The 22,401-nt window shown below is 49.0% G+C and overlaps 1 protein-coding gene across 1 annotated transcript in view; it reads right to left on the bottom strand.

Moving 5' to 3' along the window:
* Window positions 1-781: 781 nt before the first annotated feature.
* The window catches only part of GRIK3 (glutamate ionotropic receptor kainate type subunit 3), a 110,344-nt gene continuing 88,724 nt past the window's right edge, over window positions 782-22,401 (bottom strand). Inside the window, exons 11-16 of the mRNA XM_048327059.1 lie at window positions 19,884-20,107; window positions 15,224-15,342; window positions 13,165-13,382; window positions 6,238-6,460; window positions 5,761-6,011; window positions 782-4,870 (exon numbers count right to left, since the gene is read on the bottom strand). Of these exons, the coding sequence (XP_048183016.1) occupies window positions 4,676-4,870; window positions 5,761-6,011; window positions 6,238-6,460; window positions 13,165-13,382; window positions 15,224-15,342; window positions 19,884-20,107 (1,230 nt within the window). The 3' untranslated portion in view covers window positions 782-4,675. The remainder of the gene's footprint in view (window positions 4,871-5,760; window positions 6,012-6,237; window positions 6,461-13,164; window positions 13,383-15,223; window positions 15,343-19,883; window positions 20,108-22,401) is intronic.

Genomic DNA, 22,401 nt, shown 5'->3' with positions numbered 1-22,401 from the left:
TAATTAAAATGGGAAGGAATTTTCTTTATTTCCCAGTGTGCAGGGTGGGCTGTGCCACTGAAGCCCAGAGCCACCCCTGGGGCTCTGCCTCCACTTTTGGGGTTTGTTTTATCGCTGCTGGAAGGGCACAGCTCCGACCACACTCACTGCTCCCATCCCAGAAACTGCAGAACTCCCTGCCTTGATATAATAAAGCAGAGTCATAAAGATTTCAGACTAATAAACGCTGGCCTTTAGGGTGCTCTCAGCTTTTATCGGGCTAATAAGATTCTTGACTTACATGGAAGGGAAGAGGCAAACAGAGCTTTTATGAACCCGATGGCCTTGTCGGGGCTCTCAGGCTCCGGCACCTCTCTGTGATGAAAAGCTCAGGAAGCCTCCAGGCAAACCACGGTGGGAGAGAGCTCCTGTGGATAGCTCTTCATGGAATATCCAGGCTTAATTACCTGTCTGATATCAAACTGTGGGAGGTGTGTGAGGGCAAGGAGAGCTGCACTGTCTGAGCCTCATTGTCTCTTCCATCTCTCTGGCCAAAATTCTACCTCCCCTTCCCCTCTATGTGTTGTGCTTGAGACCATGACCACTACCCCAAACGTGCCACAACCCCCTTGGTGAGCAGCACCAGCAGCAATTCCCAGGTGTTTGGGTTCAGTTGGGAACTGGTTTTATCATCACCAGCTTTGTGACTGAAAAAGCTGGGATGTCGTTAAACAATGAGAGTTTAGGATAGAATCTAAGCAAAAGGGAAGATGTTGAGTATAAACAGGCATAAACGTCATTATTTTCTAGAAATTATTTATTTAAAATTTAAAACCATATTACTTCATACAGCAAACTGTGCACTTTGATATATCACAGTGTCTTAAAAAGGAAAATAATCAGAACTTTTTCTTTTTTTTTTTTTTTTATTTTTTGGAAATTGTATTTACATCAGCCTAGAATGATCAGCAAGTAACACAGTTACTATGAAACCAAAATTGTTACAAAATGTTTACAAAAAACTATATTCATAGAAATTCTGCATGTCCACAAAGGAAAATCCCCTGAATGTCACGGAGACTATTTTTTCCTTTTTCCCACTCTTTTCTGTTTTGTTGTTTGTTCTTTTTTTTTTTTTTGTCTTTTTCTTTTTTTGAGAAACATGTCAAAGTAAGGTACAGAGCAGAGGGCTCGTGATGCCAATGCCTGGGAATTCTCCTGCCCTGCCAGCCCCGAGCACTCTGTGGACTGTCATGCCCCACGGTCACTGGGTGCTGGGGTAAACACTGGGTGAAGCCACCAGGATCCACGATGTCCCTTTGCTGTGACCCCCCCAGAGAGCCTCTGTGCCAGCACCCGGCTGAATCCTGCTCCCAGCAGCCGCCACCGAGGTGGAGCAGTGGGTGCCCAGAGCTGGAGCTGGTTCCTCTTTGCATATTCTGTCTCTCTGTGGGTTTGTCCCCTCGACATCAGACCTGACACATGCTGTTGGTTGACTCCAAACAGAAAATCCACCCCAGGGAAGCTGCTGGATGTCCCTGCTCTGTCTCACAGGAGAGTTGAAGGGAAAAAGCAAGTGATAAGGGGACGGTGAGCCAAGGTGACAACAGTTTAGATACAATTTAATAACCCAAACCTGCTTTTTCTGTATTTCCTCCTCAGTTTTCCAGTCCCTCTGCCTAAGTGAAGAAAGGAACCAAGTTAAACAGCGTTGGAAGTCGGATGATTTCAGACGTGAGTTGTCGCTAGTCCCAACCAGGTCACGGACGCTCACAGAAGGCTTCGAGGCTTTGTCATGGGGTCTGTCCCTTCCCAATTCTCCCAGCACATAGTTGTGAGGCGTGGGGCTCGCTGCTCCTCCTCTGGGATGAACACACATGGCTTTGGGCTCCAGGACCAGGAGCACACACGGAGGCACGGGAGAGGCTCCGGGAGCTCTCCTGGGTGAGCTGCCCCCGGGTCCCGCAGGAAGGCTGAGGGCTGAGATCGTCCACGTTCCCTCAGGTCACAGTGAGCGGGGGCCAGGGGGAAGGGTCTGTGCCGGGCTGGGGTCCCAGCAGCTCCTCTGCATTGTTTTGGGCGCTGCAGAACGTTCCCTTATCGAATGTCAAGTGTTTCAAGGATCAAAACTTCAACACAAAGCCATAATGTAGATGCAGGAATTTGGCTGCAGTTCGTGGCTGATTTAGGGGCGTAGGGACGGAAGGAAAGGGTTCATCTGCAGGGTTTGATCTGGCTGGCAGTACACCAGTAATTCCAGATGCTCACCTGTCACATTTGTGAGTAAAATCAAATCAGGCTGGTGTCAATAAATAAATGGGGTTTGTGGTATTAACAGTATTTATTTATTTTTTAAAAATCTGCGAAGAAGCAAAACGAATGCTGATTTCTGTGGTATTTTACTCTCTGGACATTTAAAGCCAGTTTCAGGTTTTGTTTTCATCTCTGCTTTTTTTTAGAGCTTAGAAATTCACAAGGAAAATGTAAAATCTACTACTCTGACAAGCCTAACAATTTGCAGAGGAGTACAGAAAGCATGTCATTAGCTTTTGGAAGCTGCCCCACACTTCAGTCTGTCCTCTGCTCAAGGTACTTGGGCAGCAAACTATTAAGAATCTGATACCCATTGCATTGGCAGCTTTCACCCCTAATTTTTCATGGTTTTTGTGAAAAGGTGGAAATGAATGTAAATTCTTTGCATATCTTTACTTTAGTCAAAGTATGACAAATCACCTGGTTTTGTTTGGAGTCACTCTGTTGTTTCTTTACATCATGGAAAAGCAAAATAGGGACAAACTGTGTTCCATGATGGGGTGGGGGAGCAGCTCTTCCCCCTCGAGCTAATTTACTAATTCTGCTCAGCTCGAGACAACCTTCCTGACTGAGCATGGAGAGGAACAGGTGGGGAAAAATCCAAAATCAGCTACAGATGGGTTTGTTCCTTGGGGCGAGGAGAAACTTTCCAGAATGGCCGTGCTGCTTGGGAGGGCAAATGGGGTCAGTTCAGCGGCCGGTTCCTGCAGTGGCCACAGCACCCGCTGCAGCCATGGCACAGAGCAAGGCTCTGGGTGCAGAGCTTGGGCACTGGCTGCTCCATCCCTGCCCCGCCTGCCTTCCACACAGGTGGGCACAGCTGGGGTCCTGCAGCAGGTCACTGTCTCTCTTACCCCTGCAGAGGAAGGGCGCTGCTGTTTTCTACACCACCAGTGTTTAAATCAGAGCTTTTAAGCACCTTTGCATCACGTGTGACACTCTGGGTTACAGTGGGCAGAGGAATTTCCATTTGTTTAATTTTGTGAATGAATCCACAGTGTCCCACTGGCTGCCTGCGGGTCCCCTGGCAGGGATGGAGCTGAGGGACGCTACTCGAGTGTTACCTTAGGTCAGCAGAGGGGTCTTTGGTAATTCTGCCTAAATTCATCTGCAGGACCAACCTTCTGGGTTAAGCAACCTGAAAATAAGAACACAATTCATGGAGGATTTCCTAAAAACATTTTAGTGTGTGTTTGCTGAAATCCCATGGACAGGCTGCCTGAGGGATGGCAGTTTGTGGTCAGAGCAGGAGGGACCCCAGGCTTGGCTCTGGCAGCTCTGCTCCTCCCAGGCCAGCCCTGGCCCCGCAGGCTGAGATCCATCTTTCAGGTCCTTGATGCAATGGACAGCACTCAGTCCTAAACCAGGCCCACAGTCCCCTCCCAGTCTTGAGTTGCATTTCAGTGGTGCTGAATTTCATGGAAATCGGTAGCTTTGGCTCTTGGAAGCAGCTCTGCTCCTGCTGCTGCTGGAGCCCGTGGACCTGGGTGCTTCCCATGCTTCTCTGCAGGATAGACTGAGCTTTGCAGAAAGAGCAGAGACGGAGCTGAGGTCCTGGAGATCACGGTGTCACCCTGGGCTTGGGCTGGAGCTTGGCACGGGGAGTGTGAGTGGTGTCACTCGGAGGTGCAGAAGGTCCTAGGCATGCCACGCTGTGCCCTCCCTGGCCCGGAACTTGGGTCCATTCAGGCTCACTCCCCCCTTCCCAGTCGGCTGCCCTGGATCTGCTGAGGAACGTGTGTCACCTTCTGCCACCATGTTCCCAGGTGGACATCCCACTCCGGATGGCTGCGGCCAGCACAGCCGCGAGGTGAGGGGCCACCGCGAGCTGCTTTGAGGGCAGGCACAGCCTCGACCATCCCAGTGCTTCCCAGATGCCTCTTCCTTTCCCGGACAGTGTATCCAAAATGTGCTGTGTGTGTCGGTGTGGATCAGGTGCTGACACCTGACCGAGTGTTCCTGTTTATTGCCGTGCTGATGGAGCCACGCTCGGGGCTCCTCCTCACCCACTCAGGGTTGGCTCAATTCTGCTTCACCTCCGCGTGTTTTCAGTGTGTAAACATCAGACTCCTGGGTGGTGGTTGGACTCCATGAGGCCTGGAGGATCGAAGCATTAAAAAAAAGGAATGAAAAGTAACAAAACCAGCGCAAAAAGCCCCAAGACCCACGTTACTGTCCGTGCTTGGAAGTTCTGGCTCCTCTGCGGTGATGGATGCAGCTGGGTTGCAAAGGCCTTGTTCTTGAAATGAACAAACCAGGCTTTTTTTTCTTTTCTTTTCTTTTCTTTTTTTTTCTTGTTTTTTAATCCATTCTTCCCTAGTTAAGGGTGCATCCAGCCTTGTCTGCCACAATTCCTTCCCTCCCACCCCCCCACTCCCATTCCCTAGGGAAACACAGGTGCCAATCCGGTGTTGCAGGTCATGTTGTCCTTGCCGGGCAGCCGTCGGTCGTTGAAGGTGTGCATGTTGATCACCGCATCCGTCTTCACCATCACGGGGGGCTGGGGCTTGTGCTTGACCCGGCGCTGGCAGGTGAGCGACAGCCGGATCTCGTCGGCCACGGCGCTGCAGAAGGAGCGCTGGGGACAGCGGGGACAAAGCGCTCCGTTACTGCTGCAATGTTCTGCTCCCCCTCTGCGAGCAGGGGGGCTGGAAGGGCTCAGCAGAGGGTGAGCAGGAGGTTTGGGGCTGTTTCAGGCATCGGCTGAGCTCTGCGGGACCGCGGGGCTGCGTGGGCACCTTGGCAAGGGCTGTACCTTTGACAGGCTAAATCCTGCACAAGGGCAGAGCTGCAGGCGGCTGCTGGAGCTCTGGCTCTATGTGATCCCTGGGGGGAGGCGGGGCCGGGTCTGACCCTCCTGCTACTGGGCAGCTCTCATTTCTCTATCTAGTCCACCGTGAGGGCAGATCGCTTTGATTTCTGGTCATGCACACAAATGCACGTTCCACTTACTGCATCGGGACACCCACGGAAGAGGAAGAGCATAAAAGCAGTTCTGTTGTTTCCTGAACAGATCAGCCACTGATGGGCTGCATCTGAGAGTGTGGCAAAGAGTTGGTAAGACAGTGTGAGGCTTCCTGGTGGGCCCTGACTCGTTGCTCTTTGAATGGGAGTGGGGAGAAGGCATGTATAGTCACACCTGGAAGGTGCAAGGTGATTTCAAGTGGATGTAACAGCTGAGAAAGGCCCCTCCTAGGGACTTCTGCCTATATTTTAATGATTTATTTGTCAGCTTGCTCTAAACTACCCTACAAACGTGTCCTGGTCTGGCTGCTGCAGCAGCAGATGACCCTGATCAGAGCAGACATGACTTTCCCCCGAGTGGAGGCTGTCAGAGGGACAGACCAGTGAGCCCCTGGGGATGGTGTTTTAGGGGTGCCAGGCTGGATCCCTCTGCCCCCTCCCTGCCTGTCTCTGGGGTCAGCATGCTGGGCTAAGGGGGCTGAGGGAATCAGAGGGAATCAGTACCTGCTCACGCTCGGCCGTTTTGCGCAGCTTGTAGATGAACTCCACCATGGCCACGAAAACAGACAGCACCAGGCCGGCTGCCAGGACGATGAAGATCCCTCCGATGTTCTGGATGCCCAGAGCACTGGCCTCCTTGTTCTCATCCTCAGGGCAGCCGTTCCCCCGCCACCACTTCTCCTTCATGACGTGGAGCTTGTCCTCCTCCTGGAGCTGCAGGATGGCAATGGTGATCTTGTCCCTGTACGGTGACCCTGGGGATGGGAACACCATTATACACAGAGGGAAAGTGGGACTAAAATCCCACCAAGTAGGGAAGGTGTCTGTGTTAAGCAGAGCAGTTCAGACCTCTCTTCAGCAGGCAGACAGTGTAAAGTCTGGTATTTGGAATTTTGCCACTGGGAGTGGATTGTCTTAATCACCCCTGTTGTGTTTGCGGTAACCGGCCCCCCTCGGGGTACCTGCAGAGCTGTCACTTACCCATGGGTGTCCCAATCCCATAGCCTTTGGTGTCAATGAGCCCCCCGATCTGGGTGAGGTTGCAGTTCCTCTGGGTGATGTACTCGATGGTGGTGGACTCCATCAGCAGCGCGTAATCGGCCGTCAGGGTTCGCTGGATCCCCTCCTCGTTGTTTTTAACCAGTGCCGTGGGTTTGCTGCTCATGAAAGCCCACATTTTTTCAAAGGTGGAAATTTTGGATTTCTGGAAAAATGATATGCCCCAGCCCCAAAATAAGAATGAATATCTATTTGCTGAAAGCTGGTATCTTTTCAGTAAATAATAATAATAGTTGAGAACGATCACACAATGGAGCAACCATAAATTTGACTTTGTCTTAAATACCTCTTTTCCTTCACTGTCCAACATTGTTTGGATTTATGTTGCCATAAAGTGAGACATAGGTTGCAGCAAACATCCCACTGTGCATGTGCTTCTGGTCCTGAGGTGGAACTGAGACCCTGCCCAATGCCCTGGAGGCCCCCTTGTCTCACAGGCCATTGTTAGATCTGCTTAAATGTGTTCATTTCCTAACCAGGATTTGTTTACCCTGTAATGTTTCTGCATGCAGCGAGAACAGGGAGGGTTTTGGAGGACGTGGTTTTCTCTACACTCTATGATATTTTTGTCTTTCCTCAAGCATGGCAAGGAAACATGTCTCCTCTGAGATATGTGCAACTGCCAAACAGATTTAACGCATCCATGTAAACAGAAGCACAGAGATATTCAAGAAGATTGTCTTATGGCTAAAAATAAACATGGATATTCTTTCACTATCAGCAGACATTCTGTTGCAAAGGAAGGAGTATGTTTCCTAGCTTGCTATTCGTGTGAATGTTTTTTTTCTTCTAGAAAAATGTGTTGAGTGAGAAGAAATATGGTTATTTTACGTCTTGCCATAACATTTGAAATGTACCATTTATCTACGAGCACCTTCTGAGTTGTCTCTGTCAGTTATCACAAAAGTCACAGAATCACAGAGTCCCAGAATGGTTTGGGTTGGGACAGACCTTAAAGCTCATCCAGTTCCACCTCCTGCCATGGGCAGGGACACCTTCCACTATCCCAGACTACTGGTCAGAACTGGCTTTAGTTTAGGAGGATTCCCCAGACAGGCAGAGCAGTGTCCTCTTGCCCCTTCACTGGTCCCAGTGCTCCTGTGGGTCAGTGCTTCTGCCTCAGACCAGCCCTGTTCCTCCAGTGGGCTCTGGAACAGCACTTGGATATTGAGGCTTGTGTTTCCACCGCTGCTGGCTCCTTTATGCACCGTTCTTCTTTTCTGCCCAATTTCTTGTTTTTCCTAGATCTCTTTTTGCCTTATTTCATAAGAGGCAGCTTAGTCAGCCAAACCTCCTCCTCCACTGTGCTCCTCAGCGAGCCTGGAGCTGGCTGATAAGTCAGAGAGCTGATAAGTCCCTGTGCTTTGCCTGGAATAAGGGCGGCCGCTCAGCAGCTGCTGCACGGGGAATCGCTGCTGCAGAGCTGTGACTTCAGCCGTCGTTTATCTCTCTACTGGTCTCTGTCCTTCCATGAGAAAGCAGGAGATGGAGCCCCAGCCCAGCCCAACTGCTGCTGCCACAGCTCCCCTCCGTTTCTTCAGTATCACCCAAAATGTGCCAGCATAGGTTCTTCTGATAAAACCATAATAAATAAAGGTGAGGTAGCTAAAAGTCCCTTGTAATGCTTCGTACTCCAAATGCTTTGCCCATCCACCTCCTTTATTCCAGCGTGTTTAGCAAAAGTTAAACAAAAGCTCATCACCCCAGAGCTGGGTAGTGCAGTGCTGTTCAAACAAAGGCTGTTCCTCTGCCTTTAACCCTGTGGGCCCCTTCTCCTGACTGAAATACCCAGGGATTCATTTCTTCTCCATTAAAGCTCATGCTTGTTATAATCCACTTGATGAATGCACAACAGTGGATGTGCCGGAGCAAACTTCATTCAAGAGGCAGGATAATCTCCCTCGCTTGAAAATCTGGACCAGTGCCTGTAAGGTAGATTTGTGGCATCTATCAAACCTCAAAGAGCAGCAAGAAATGTAGCCTCCAAAAGGATTATTAAATATCTGTACATTACAATGGGTAATTGAAATGAATCGTGTGCTCGGCTGGCTGATAAGGACTTGTTTAACATTTATATAGTTCACATCAGAGGCCTCTTGGTTCCTTGGCTGTCCCTCTCTCTTCTTCTCGTTCTGCATTTAATGCTCCCTGGGTGTTGACACAGAGCTTTTAACATCAGTGTTCTCCCAGTTTAGAGCAGAGAGCAAAATAAACTGGCAAAAAATCAATAGGCTGCATTTAGTGAAGCAAATGGGACTTGCATGAGGCACTGGACCTCTTCAGGCGACTGAAATTACATGAGACAGGGTTCCCTGGAAGAGAAAAACCACTTTTCTCTTCTTCTCTTAAATCACTGCTCCTGACCAGCTTGAAAGGATTTAATTGTGTTTGGGATGCCAGGAAGAGTCCAGATTTCTCAGTGCTGGCTGTGCTCCTTTGAGCCCAGCTCTGGCCGTGCCAGGGGTCGAGCACTCCTCCAGCTGGGGCACACCTGGGTAAGGGCTGGCCACGAGAATGGAGCTGCTGGTCACTGCTCATTTGTGCCTAATGAACAGCTGGAACAGAGATCCGGGCACAGGGCCAAGACCCCGGCAGGGAAGATGAGGTGGGGGGTCCCTCCAGGAGGGAGGTCAGGCCATTGGTGCAGCTCACACACAGCCCTGGTCAGGGCAATCTCAGGCTCTAAAACCTAATAAGAACACTGCTTTTCCAAGGGAAAATTCCCCAGCTGGAATTTCCAGCACAGCCCTCACAGGCTGATAGTTTGCTAAAAACCTGGAAGCAGCTGTCAGTCATTGTGAGAGTGATGTCAGTCATCTATCCCAAATCGCAGGAACAGCAAGGGCAGGAGCGTCCCTGCTCCAGCTCACACTCAGTTAAGCCAAAGAACATGTTTTATAGTTGAGGGAAAAGTTCATTTCTCCCTGTCCTCCTCTCAAATACTTGGGTCACACTGCAAAGGCGTTGCTTATCGATGGGAATTTGGATGTCGTCAGCCAGGACTGCACCATGGAAAAAAGCAAAACAATCTTAGTCGTAATTTAGTAATAAAGAATGCCTTAAATTGTGTTTATTTTGCTGATGTTTTTTTCTGTGTTCTTTATTTGTATGTGCATTTGATTTTGCTGGACTCCTGCTTTTACCACTGTTTACCTTAAAAGATCCTTGCTGGGGTTAGTTACTGGTCTGATCTGGTATTTGCTGTGCTGTAGCTGGGTGCTAATTTCTTCTTGAGACATTCCCCATTTACTTTTATGGGCTTCTTAAAAGAAGCATATCTCAGTTTGTTGTGGATAAAGAGACCCTCCTGTGCCCCCACATTTTCTAGAGGGTCTCCAGGTCCCCTTCAGTGACAACTTTGCTGCCAAAGGTAGATGAGGAGGGACTGCTTGGGTGCTCTGAAGCATTAAGATAAATGGTCTGACACTGGCTTCTTCCTGGCACAGAAGATCTTGTGTCAGGAGCTCCGGGACGTTAGGACTGATGGAGATATTACTAATTATCAAGGGCTGGTGCTGCAGCCATGGCTCACACGGGGGGGTCGAGTCCCATTCCTGCTCACATCTCTCCCTCCGACACATGTGAGTGGAGCTTCTCCTTGATTTGTTCAGGATAAATAACACCAGAATCTGGTCTGCTGTGCTCTGCATCTTAATCACCTCGTGTTAGTGCTAAATGAGATGTGTGTGTGAAAGCCGAGTGCCAGCCCCTCCGAACGCAGCGATCAGAGTGACACTGAGAACGCCTCCGAGTTCATTCTTCAGAGTCACAGCTCAGAAGCCACCTTTAATAAGCAGTTCTGCAGGGCCAGTCACCCAAATCAATTAATGGAATCGTTTAGAGGAGCCCCTATGAGGCACCTTGCCAAGACATATACGCTTTTTTAACAGCCAAATTGGCACGAAAGGAACTTTCAGGCTTAAGATTTTCAATTCCATCCTGTATGAAAAAATAAATTGATTTCCACCAACTGAAGATACTTAGCCTTGAGGATTTAACATTTCTGTATGAGTGAGTATCTGTACACACATACGCACACTCACACCCAGACTCCAAACTGCACGTGAGACCTGGCCTTCCATTCAGAGAGGCAGCATCCTCTGTGGGATGGGAAGGATTTCTGGCACGAGTTATAATGAACTCTAGATGCTGTTCCTAAATTGAGTGATCTGTGTTTATTCCTGTAACTCAATCTGCATTGCCAGGGAGTAAACACCTTCTCAAAAGTTCTTTTCATGAAGTCCAAATCTGCCAGTATGGTTCGTAAAACTCTCTCTTCTTCCCATTTGCCATGGCTGGTTTGCTCAGCTGCATGGGGCCAAATTTTGTGGGAAAAGCATCCCTCGCTGTGCAGCTGTCCCAGAGGTGTCTTGGTTCCATTGGGACCTTCTGCAGTGTCCCTGGTGAGCTCTGCACGAGCTCTCGGGCAGCCTGAACAGAGGTCGAACTGGTCAATGCTTTGGGAACCGTCTCATGGAACAGCATGGAAAGGCATCTGCCTTCATCTTCCTCCCATTGCCCATTGCTCCCTAAGATCAGCTCCCAGGATGGTGCTCTCCTCCTGCATTCCTGGGGGGGATCCAGCATGGACTGTGATGGGCACTGACAGAGGCTGCAGGGCCCGGGTGTGCTCAGGGTTGGTGTGTGCGGTTTGCAGCTGATTTAACACAGAGAGATGAAGGAGCGGGTTCCTGCTATGAGGGGAATGACTTTGGGGAACAGCCATACAAGGAGCCAGGCAGTAATTTGGGCCAAGTACAGCAGGTAATCCACGGAGCAGGTGAGATCCTCATTTGTGTGCTGCCATCAGCCTTTTGTCCCAGCAGTGACAGCGTGTTCAGAGCTGCTGGAGTGCTCAGGCTCTGGATGTCCAGGAGTGCTCTAGGACCCGTGGCTGGCGTGGGCTGTCTCTGCTGGTGATCCCTGGAGCAGAGCAGAGGAAGGGGAGGGAAGCCATGTGCTGTTCCTCCAGTGCCACTCATCTGAGGGAGTGTGGATCCTCAGCTGACACCCGGTGCCCGGAGCTCTGTGCTGTGACAGGTGTCCCCATGGAGGTGGCACTGACAGAGCAGCTGAACCAAAACTACTTCAGGAATTACCCAGTTGAGGACAAAGACCTTGCTGGGGGCTGGCAGAAATCCTGTCTCTCCCACGTCCCTCTGTACTCGAAGGACAAGTGCACAGAGCATCCCACATGGGCGCTCCCACTGCTCCAGTAATGGAAACACTTGTCAGAAGGGACATTCCTGAGAATTCATCTCCATACAACAATGATAATAAAAAGGAAAAGGAAAATATGCTGCATCAATAAACCATGCCAACGCTGTTAGAAGCCTGAAGTATGATTCTGATGGATAATGATATGAAGCAATAAATATACTGTGTCCTGGTGACTGTTAAAAGAGATAGTTTCCTTTTATTCCCATATAAAATTCATATTGGAAAGCGCAGTTAAAGCACACAGTTATAGCCTGCCTTTCCCTGCTGGCTGTTCCAGGTTTATATGGCTTTGGAAGATACCACCACGCATCTGGCTGTGCCATGGACAGAACTGCATGGACCAGCTCCACTGCAGGAGGCAAATGGGCCCGCAGCAGCAACTGGGCATTCCCAGAATCATTAAAGATCAAACTAACCCCTCCGTGGTTCTTTATCAACCTCTGCTGCTGCCTGTCAGAGTCAGGACAAGGATTCAGGGAGGACAGTGGCTTCTCAGCTAGAGCAGAGCCAAGAGAAGTTGCACAGGAACAATGCTCTCTCTATTATTAAAATCCAGCATATTGATTTCCTTTAATGAGTCTTGGCAATTAAACTGCTAAGGCCTCGTCAAGCTGCCATCACCCCGTGCCCACTCAAATATTGCAGCAGCAGGCACAACCTGCTTGGTAAAGCCTGAACTGTGTTTGTCCCATGTGTGTCCTTCTGCATTAGGGTGGCGGAGGGGGAAGGAGCCAGAAGTGCAGGGGAGCCAGCCCCCATTCCTGAGCCAAAGCCTGGGATCTTCCTGGGGCCTCTTTCCTTGCCAGGGTGATAATTCCTTAATCACTCCTCATTTCTATCCCTTTATTCTCTCTCTTTTTAAGCTGGGTTTTTACAGGCCAGTAGTGGTTTTATAGGTCATTTTACATCTCTTAGTTTCTTTCTATTTTTGAGGCAATGGTGGAATCTGACTGACTTCTGAATTTAATTATGCTTTAAATAGAAGAAATTAATGCAATTGGATTGTGATGCACGGGTAGTGTTACCTTGCCCTGGATCTCAAAGGTTAATAAAACTGGATTACATTGATATGAATACCTGAAGGACAAAAAAGATATTTCAGCTATACAAGATACTGGTCAGGAAGGGCACTTTGCACCATCTGTCCAGCTGTGGGTTTCCTTTGGGCTCTCCTCTGTCCCTGAAGGCTGGCTGGATCACTCTGGGGGCTCCATGGGGCTGTGCTGGCAGAGGCAAGGAAGGAGCTGGGTGGGTCAAATGTGGAAATTGGGAAGATGCTTTAGGGAATGTAAGATTATTCTGTAAGACTTTAATGCAAGCTACACTTTGGTATGTCCTACGTTTTAGGGTGACTGAGCCAATATTGGGTAGAGCCTCCAAAACTGTAAAATCAGTTTAATTTTGTAACTGTGAGTTCAGTTAACAATAGAAAAGGGGAATTTAGCCTTGGTGGGACTCAGGTAAGTGACACTCTCAGTGGGCAAGATGTGAGACTGAAAGAAGCTGTGTGGAAGGAGCAGCAGGGGCGGCTTGGGAAGCTGTCTGTCTTTGGATCTTTGTTCTGGCTCCCGATGGCCTCAGCATGTTGCATCTCTGCCCAGAAGGTAGAAAGCCTCTGCCCGGTCTCACCTTGAAGAAGGTCATGGTAGCTCCATCCTTCACTGCTCCATACTCTATTTTTGTCTGCTTTGCCAAGTCATCTGCCGAGTCGATGGGGGATTCCATCCTCTCCACCGTCAGGAAAGCCGCAAGGTTGGCCGTGTAGGACGAGATAATAATTAGGGTGAAGAACCACCATATGCCACCAATGATCCGTGTAGACAGGGCTTTGGGCATCAGCTCCGAGCCTGGGGTGGGAGAGGGGAAGGAGGGGAGAGGAAATAGAGGGAAAGGACCCATTTCATATATCCATATGTACATTTCATATACATATATATATATATATATATATATATATGAGATCAGATTTCGCTATCAAAACTGTTCCAGCTATGTAATTAAAGCCAACTGGTTTTGAGGCAAATTATCCAGACATCTTACATGCGATGACATCAGTGGGGTTTTTGTAGCATTTGCAGAAAAACCCTCTCCCTTGATTACTGACCTTGGGTACAGTGCCCAATTTACAGGAAACATCCAAACTGAAGTAATTAACTGGGCTGCTTTTATGAGATTTAAATAGCAAGCTATTTATGAACTTTTATAAGTGTTTTGTTCTGCCATTTAAAAAGGGCTTTGCTTTTAAACAGATTATTTTCAAAAGACTCACTCTGGGGAGTGTGTTCAAATACACAAGGTTTTAAAAAAATCAAACAGCGAGAGAAAGGAACTATCAGGGTGCAGGGCTTTGAATGCCAGTTAGAAGTGGAGAAGCAGGAGATGTTACAGCATAAAAGGTGTAGTGGGTCTGGAATGACTTTTATTGAGCAGACATGAAGGGCTGAATGGGCTGTGCTATTTTTGTAATCACCCAAAACACCTTTTAAAGCCAGGCAAGAGCTTTGGGTTTGAAACAGCTGTGCTCAGAGGATTTATCAGCCTGGAATGTGCAACAAAGACTGGGCTTTGCAAAGCAATTTTAGGCAGCATGGCATCAAAGCGGAGCATGGGGCGTAGTTTTGCTCCCTTCAGAGTGCAGCAAGGAGACACCAGGAAGAGGAGAAGTCCTGGATATTGAGGGTGCTTTGGTTCTCCTCAAGATCCTGTTTCTTCCCTCTTCCATCTCCGGCCCTTTGATGCATCGGATGCTGTGACATCAGTCTGGCTTTGAAATATTTTTCTTCTTAGATGCAGAATTGAGTTAAAAAGAATATAGCTCTTTTCATTTATCAGCATCTGATAAGAGGGATGATTCATCCTGCTAAACCATCTTGCTGGGAACTGTCACTGTCCATGAGGGCAGCCGAGATCCAGGAGGAATCTCTATTACAGGCGGCAGCGGTGGCAGTGGAGCTCAGAACAGGAGCTCTGTGCCTGCCACTGAGCCAAGGCTGTGCTTCTTTTGCTCTCTGGATATAACCAGTGATACACGGTAAATTAAAGTGTGACAAATGTTTGATATTTTCCACTTATTTCTATTCCTGGATTTTCTGCAATTAGATCACAGCTGAATTTTGTTCCTTATTCAGAGCTGCTCCCCAGCTCCCCCCCTGCTGCCTTCTGAACAGATTTATTCTACTCATTCCATTGCTCTATTCCATTCACACACAGGAATGTAATCCCATCCATATCCCGTTTTTGAGGTCCCTGTCATGGTGGCTCACCAGTGCCACTGACAGCACTCCTGAAGGGCTGCTGGGCAGAGGCTCCCAGGGCAGCTCCTCACCTCTGCCCTGGGCTGGGGGAGCTTCAGGGCGTCTCACACTGCTCAGAATGACCAGGGGAGGGGAAAAATGGGGATGGAGCAGAGGGCAAAACACTCTGTCTGCTGGAAAAGTTGATTTAGAACAGAGAGAGCCACGTCAGAGATCCTGAAACTGAACAAATGATTTGAATAAACAGAAATAGGAATCTACAGAGTCTCTGGGATGTGGGGAATGAAGCAGCTGAGGGAGATGAAGGCAGCATACCTCCTTGGAGCAGGCTGGGTGTGTGCTCAGCACTGCAGGGGCCAGGAGGTACCAGGAGGTTGCAGCCAAAACAAATTTTAAATTTAAAAAACCCTAACAGCAGGTGGGTGCTGCCCTACCTTGCTGCATCAGCGCTCCCATCCCGAACCAGAAGCTGTTCAAGAGGGTGAAGTTGTTCTCCACGATGTCCGAGCCCGGGTTGCAGGGATGGGCGTCGTACCACTCGTACGGGCTGAACCTGCAGCACGCACGGAAAGCAGAGTTTGTTAGTTGGGATGTGGCAGGACAAGACCCTAAAGGAACTGGAAAAAAGGAGTCTCAATGCCTCTGGTGCTGCTGTGCAGGGGCTGCCCACCCTCTGGTGAGCAGCTTTATACAGAAAAAGGCAAATTCAGCCCAAGTCACCCACATGGCCATAAGTCCATGTCCTGCATTCCGGAGAGCAGAGAGACCTGGGAAGCCAAGTTCTCCTGAGGTGTCTCAGGTTCTCCAGAGCCTTTGGTCACTTTGGATCATCTCTTCAATACTGCATCCTACAACAGCACCCGGAGCTCGTGAGAGTGGGATGGGATGGGATGGGGTGGGATGGGGTGGGATGGGGTGGGGTGGGACGGGATGGGATGGGATGGGGTGGGATGGGGTGGGATGGGATGGGATGGGGTGGGATGGGGTGGGATGGGGTGGGATGGGGTGGGGTGGGGTGGGATGGGATGGGATGGGGTGGGATGGGGTGGGATGGGGTGGGATGGGGTGGGATGGGGTGGGGTGGGGTGGGATGGGATGGGATGGGATGGGATGGGATGGGGTGGGATGGGATGGGATGGGATGGGATGGGATGGGATGGGATGGGGTGGGATGGGGTGGGATGGGGTGGGGTGCAGACACGTTACCTCTCGTATGTAGCAGTTTGAAAAAATGGGGAAAAATGGGAGACGCCTCAGTCATTCTGCAGCAACAGCAGGGACAAACTGTGGTATTTCAGGAGATTCCCCCACCAATGTGCACGGGAATCAGGGTGGGATTTAGGTCACTGAAAAGTAGAACTTTCCACTATCCTGACAAGCAGGAATTTGGCCCAGTCAGGGCACTGGCAGAACACTGGAATGTGGTGACAGTTCGCTGTGAATTGCTGTGTCACTTGGCCCTGTGGTGGGTAGTGGGAGAAACTTATTCCCTGTGGGGATGTATTTCCATGGATAGCCCTGTAGTTCTTGAGCAAGACTGATGGAATTTTCTAGGCATATCTCTGCAAATTCTGCCCAAGATTGGCAGGCAAGCACTGCCGGGAATGAGCTCGTTTAGCCAGGATCTGGGGAGGATGCTCAACAGGAGAGATGTTAATATTTTTAGAGCTGTTTATTTACATTTTCTGAGAGTCCCAAATTTTGCAGAGATTAAATTAAAAACATAATTGGTATAATTGCTTTTGAACCAGGCATTAATTATCATCTCCGCTTCCTTCTGGAATCCCTGGAGATTCACAACAGCCCCTTCTCAAAGCCCAGCCCACAGCCTGTATCAGGAGATGTTTCCCTCTGTAATTCTCTGCCAGATGCGCTACCACCCAAGGAGATGGTTTGTGGCACAATTCCAGGGGTGCCCTCACTCAGACAGTTGGATGTGTTTGGAGAAGGGCCCCAGCTCTCTGCCAGGTCCCTCCTGGCACTGAAACCTGCCCTGGGCATATGCCAATGTGGAGCCGTGGCCCCGGCATGTGACCAGAGCAGTGCCAAGCATGGGAGGGGTCCGTGGGGAAAACCATCACAGAAGATGGACAAGGCACAGCCCACGGCTCTTGTGGCTTTAGAAAAGATTACCCTGGGCACAGCTGTCCCACTTTTTGCTTCTGTTTTCCACCTTCAAGGTACACTCTGATGAGCTCTCCTTTCCTCCCTGGTTATCTCACCTTCCTGAGGCAGGGACTGTTCCCTGGGCTGAGGTTGGGGTGTGGAACCACAGGTCTTGCTCAAGCTGCACCCTGACATTCCTGCTTGTTCATGCAGGTGATGGTTGGGCTGTCCTTGTTGCTCACCCTCCTCTGCTCTCTAAATCAGAGCAAATCAGCAAGGAAACAAGAACCAGGCTGAACTCAGACCTGGCTTTCTTTATATGCTGCTTATTCCTTGTAACTTGCTATAAATCCACACCAGAGGTGGATAAAGGATGGTGTCTCAGTCCTTTCTGTCGGATAAAGCCAGAGTTCAGGAATTAGATTAAAACTTTCTTGGGCTGCCAATGAAAGACTATGAAAAAGAAAGGGAATGGGTAAGATCAATGAGCCTGGTGAGATGACACACTGGAGAACTTCAAGGTCTGAGTGAAAACCTACTGGTGCAGCTCAAATGACAGAGAAATATTCAGAAACCTGCAAAGCAGCAACAGCCTCCAGTGTTTGAGCAGAGAAACCATTAGTGGAAGCAAGAGGTAACGAAGGAAGGAGGGAGAGGAGCTCGTTGACCCCGTAGAGCTCAAATCAATGGGGGAACTCAGGATTCTCCGTGGCTGACTTCCCTCATCCTCACGTCACAGTGGGCTCTGAGAAATATTTCATCAAAAACTAGGATCATTCTCCTGTCTCTTTCGGCCTTTTGGCAGGGAAATTGAAGCATTTTGAAGAAGTTTAAGAGATATAACACAAAATACTTTTGAGTCTAAATTGCATCTCCAGAGAAATTTCCAATGGATGACCCAGTCCTCGCTGCAATTAGGATGAATATTAAACCCACCCTCCCTGCCACGCAGCCGAAGGGGCTTGGTGTAATTTGGAGGCCGTGTGAGCCCGAGGACGGGAGGCAGTTCAGGCCAGCCGGGTGCCACAGCCTCCAGACACATCAGCCCCCCAGAGACCTGGGAACAGCCGGTGTGGGTGGCTCTCCGGGGGCTGGGGGTTAGGAGCAGGGGCTCCATCAGTAGTGAAGAAAGACTGATTAAAAAGACAGATGGACCAAACCCATCCTTTGCCTGCCTCTAAATAGTTCCTGAGTCTGTTTTAAGTGGCATTGACCTATGGTTATGGCATGGGCAGAGGACTCTGGGGCCTAGTTCAGAAGACTCATGTCTCTGAATTAAGGCTTTTCTATTTTGATTGCGGTTTTCTTCTGAGAATTGGATTTCAGAGGCCTTGCTGGGGTCAAAAGCAGATATTGTTTCCATTACTTCTGAATGCAATAAATATTTTCCCTGTGAAATCTCTTGCTTTCCATCTCTATGTGTTAAAAGACCATTCCTGAAGAACTTTAATGACCCCGAATACTTGGTGTTCTTTAAAGAATAGGATGACAGCAGAAACATCAAGAGCAAAACATGAAAAAGAAACTGTAATTACAATATTTTATGTGTTAAATTTAATCCAAAAAATAGCCTGATAGGGAAAAATTGTTCTATTGCATCATAACAGATGTGATGCAGGGAGATGCTGAGGCTCATTTCAGAATAAAACCTGAGACAAAGCCCCAGCTCTTCAGGTTTTCATCCCTCAACACCAGCCAAAAGCCAAGGCCAGGCAACACTGCCGTGCTCGGACAGAGCATCTGGACATCCCTGTTTGTGCAAAGTGGTGTCTGAGGGACTTCACCTCAGGGCCTGTCCCAGCATTTCCTTCAGCCTTTCTGCAGTGTTTCATGTGCAGATACCATTTGCACATTTACATGCTTTGAAAGTGGGATCTGGACAATTTGGGCTGGATCTGGCCATTATGAGGTGGAAAAAATAAGCCCCTAATGTGAGCATTCCAGGTGCTCACAGCACTCACGCCCAGCTCACTCTGCTGTTCTGTGTAATTAGAATATGACAGAGTGAATGCAGGAAATCTGCTCTAAATGCCACCCTGGACCTGAGGGCTGCTGAAAATTGTAGATTTGTCATACCATCAGGGTTAATGGAGTCTGCTTGCTCCAGTTCTGTATCTGATCTTTCCTCTGACTCTCTAATGTCAGTGGATGAGGGAGGAGGCTGAATGCTCCCAGGAACGTGGAGCACAGCAGACCTTGGGGGAGAGGGTCTGCATGGACCCCCAGACCAAGGCAGCAGGGGCAGTTCTGATATCCCCACTGGTTTAAATTCAACTGGAAATAATGAGAAATGAATCAAACTGAAGCGTGGGCTGAGGAATCTTTCTTGGACATGGAGTTTATGCAAAATATTCCATCGAGGGCTGTGCGTGGTCATGGAGGGCAGCTGACTGCACGAGGGGGCAAGTGCTTTGTTTTGATTTGAAAAGGTGGGATCATGGATTGAGAGCAATCCTGGACTGTGTCTCATCAAAGGTTCAGTGGAATTAACAAGACATGCAAATATATGCAAATTCTTCCTTTAAACATAGAGGATTTAAACATGCTAATTAGATGCATATTAATTTTGTAAACAGACACATTGTCTGATCCATAGCAACGGCTTCTCCATTCTTTTGATATAGGGAAGGGCTTGTGTGAGCTTTACTGGTGGAGGGATCAGAGACAGAAGTGGAAAATGGTGTGGGAGACAGGAGCTCTGTGCCCAGGACCCAGGAGAGACTGGGAAGGGTGTGAGCAGTGACCGAACAGGAGCATGAATGGACAATGATACAGAGCAGGAGAACTACCCTTCATATGCCAGGAGGTGCTGATAAGATGGAAAGGCTGCAAAATTTCTAAAATCATGAAAGAAAGTCCATTTTAAAATTCTTTCATACTGGAAGTGTGTGAAAGTGAGCAGCCAGCCCATGGTGATGGACCAGAGGGGATCTCAGCAGTGACACGGGTTTGATGCTGCAGCTCCCACCAGGGACCAGCGTCCCCTTACCTGGCTATGACAAAGAGCACGCAGCTGACCCCCAGGTAGGCGAGGAGGATGTACATCCAGATGTCGGGAGAGAGAGGGTTGAGGAAGGAGAACACGCTGGGGTTGGTCCCGTTGGGCTTCCGGTACAGGATGCTGACCCCCAGGGTCATGAAGGGCTTGGAGAAATCGATGGCTTTCTCCCGGACATGAGTGATGGTGAGAGGAGCCACGGCCAGGTCAGCTTTCTGCAAACAGCACAAAGGGAGGGGACACAGGCAGGGAGAAAGGAGGAGTTACAAACCGAGGTGTTTCCATCCCCTTGGAGACACCACAGCTCTCACACAGCTGAAACAGGCCAAAATGCCCCAAAGCGCAGCCCTGGGGTTGCCCCCTCCTGTTGCACATGTGGTACACATTTGCTGTGATACACAGATGTTGGGGGTACCATGTGCACCGTAAAAACAGCACAACCAAATGGAGGCATTACAGCCTCTGCAGCTTCTGCCCCAATGTGACGAGCTCTTCTGAAACGGTCAGAAAAATCAGATTTTACTGTGTTCTAAAGTGCCAGTGACCCTTGCTGTGCTTGCTCCTCACCACAAGACTCTACAACAGTGAGTAGGCTGTGTGTAAACCCTGCTGTTGGCAGCAGTGGTTTGTTGTTGTTGTTGTTGTCCTGCCTTTCACGCTGATGCAAGAGGAGAGGAGAGTGTGGAGGAAGGCTACTCTGGATGGAGCTGCAGGGAGCCATACTGTGGCAGCATGAGATAAAAATGTTCAATTTCTTTTCCCTCAGTCATTTCATGATAGATCTTGAGAGGCTCAGTCTCAGGCAGGAATGCTCGGTGCCTGCTGGGTGGGAGGGAGGGAGGGAGGGAGGTGTGGAGGTGAGACCCTCTGAAGAAGCACTATTTAATGATGGACTGCCCAGCCCACCCTGCTGGAATGGTCTGAGCTCCATGAAGAATTTCAGCTGAGCATATTCTTCATTCTGACAGCTTGTATGAATTGTGTTTGTTTCTATTTCTGTAATTTAATAATTTCTGTGCTAATTCAGCGAGTGACCACATACACCCTCTTTCTGTCGGTTAAGAGCTGCGTTCATTCATCTCACTAAACATTCATCCAGGTTCTTAAAAGCCACAAGTAAATACATCCAAGGTTTCCTCAATATCACCTGCCTTGCCTGAGCTTTGCAAATCATTCTTTGGGATTGTGAACTTCCGAGGAAACGCAGACACATAAATTACAGCTCTGAAGTTGAGCAGAGCCTCCCCCCATGCCAGGAGCCTGGGCAAGATTTATTTAACATCTGGTTCTGAAAATTAAAATTCTAAATTACCCATGAGTGATAATTACCTAGAGATATGGTGGATTTGTCATTATTCATGAACTTTAAATCAATACTGGCTGGAACATGCTTTGCTCCAGCAAGAACTGGGGGTTCACTGTAGGAACCAGAGCAGATCCCTGGCCTGTGCTGGGGATAAAGGTTGTACTAATGGTTTCATTTGACGCTGCCAATCTGTGATGAAAGCCAGTGCAATATTTATAAATAGAGGAATCTGGGCCTTTTACTCTAAGAAGAATCTCTGCATGAGCTTTTGTCCATTTACACGTGTGTGTGTGCGTGTGCGTAAGGGACCCCCTCTCCAACAAGTGCAGACTTAGAGCTCCTGAACAGAGGCCTTCAGGAATTATATAACAAGGGTAAAAATGATGTATTTTTGTTCTAACGTGGTTCTCCGGCTGCATCCTGGTTGGTTTCCTTTCCTTCTCACTTTCCAAATGGAAATACATTCTTACATCAGCCTGGTACAGGAAGAGCCCATTTCAGTAACTGGCATTTGTCAAAACTTGTGGAAAATAGGAACAATATTTTCCCAGTGAGCCCATTGTGCCAGCTGTGGTTGTGGTGACATGGATAGAAGCTGAAGGGGCTTGGAAGTGGATGGGCATTGGTGGCTGTCTAGCCTGAGGTGGGGATGTTCTGCATCCTTGAGGCCATCCTGGCAGGTTTGGAGCTTGGCTGCTCCCACCACCTTACAGCACACCTGGAAATTCTGGCTTAGTGCTCCCCACAGTCACAAGGCAGAAATGGCAAAAGAAATGCAGCATTTTCCCTCCTCCATCACTTCTGTGTGGGTGTCCTGACTCACCAGGGAAAAGCGAAGAAGATGTTGAAGGATTTGGCTACGGGGTTTTCTGAAGGAGGGAGCAAATGTTCTGTGGTCAGAGCTCGCTGGCGATGGCTGGGCTGGAGGATCCTCGGCCAAATCTGACAGAATGATACAGTGAGCTAAAGAACGGCCTGGAGTTTGTGCTTTGCCACAGAAAATGAAGAGACAGAAATCTGCATGGATGCCCAGGGATCCAACTGCTTTAGCGCAGAAATAAAATTTTACTGTGTCACTCCAGCAGCTCCTGTGATGTGCTCCCAGCCCTGTGTCCTTGCAGGGAATGTCACACGCAGGCAGGACAGAGCACGGATTCAGGAGCCTGGGCTGGGGTGTGTCCTGAGCAATTAGAGGCAGCACAA

Source organism: Corvus hawaiiensis, chromosome 23 (genome assembly GCF_020740725.1).
Source record: "Corvus hawaiiensis isolate bCorHaw1 chromosome 23, bCorHaw1.pri.cur, whole genome shotgun sequence".
In the NCBI taxonomy this organism is placed as follows: Eukaryota; Metazoa; Chordata; class Aves; order Passeriformes; family Corvidae; genus Corvus; species Corvus hawaiiensis.
Note: the sequence above shows the minus strand (reverse complement) of the source record. Positions and strands in the feature narration are given on the sequence as shown.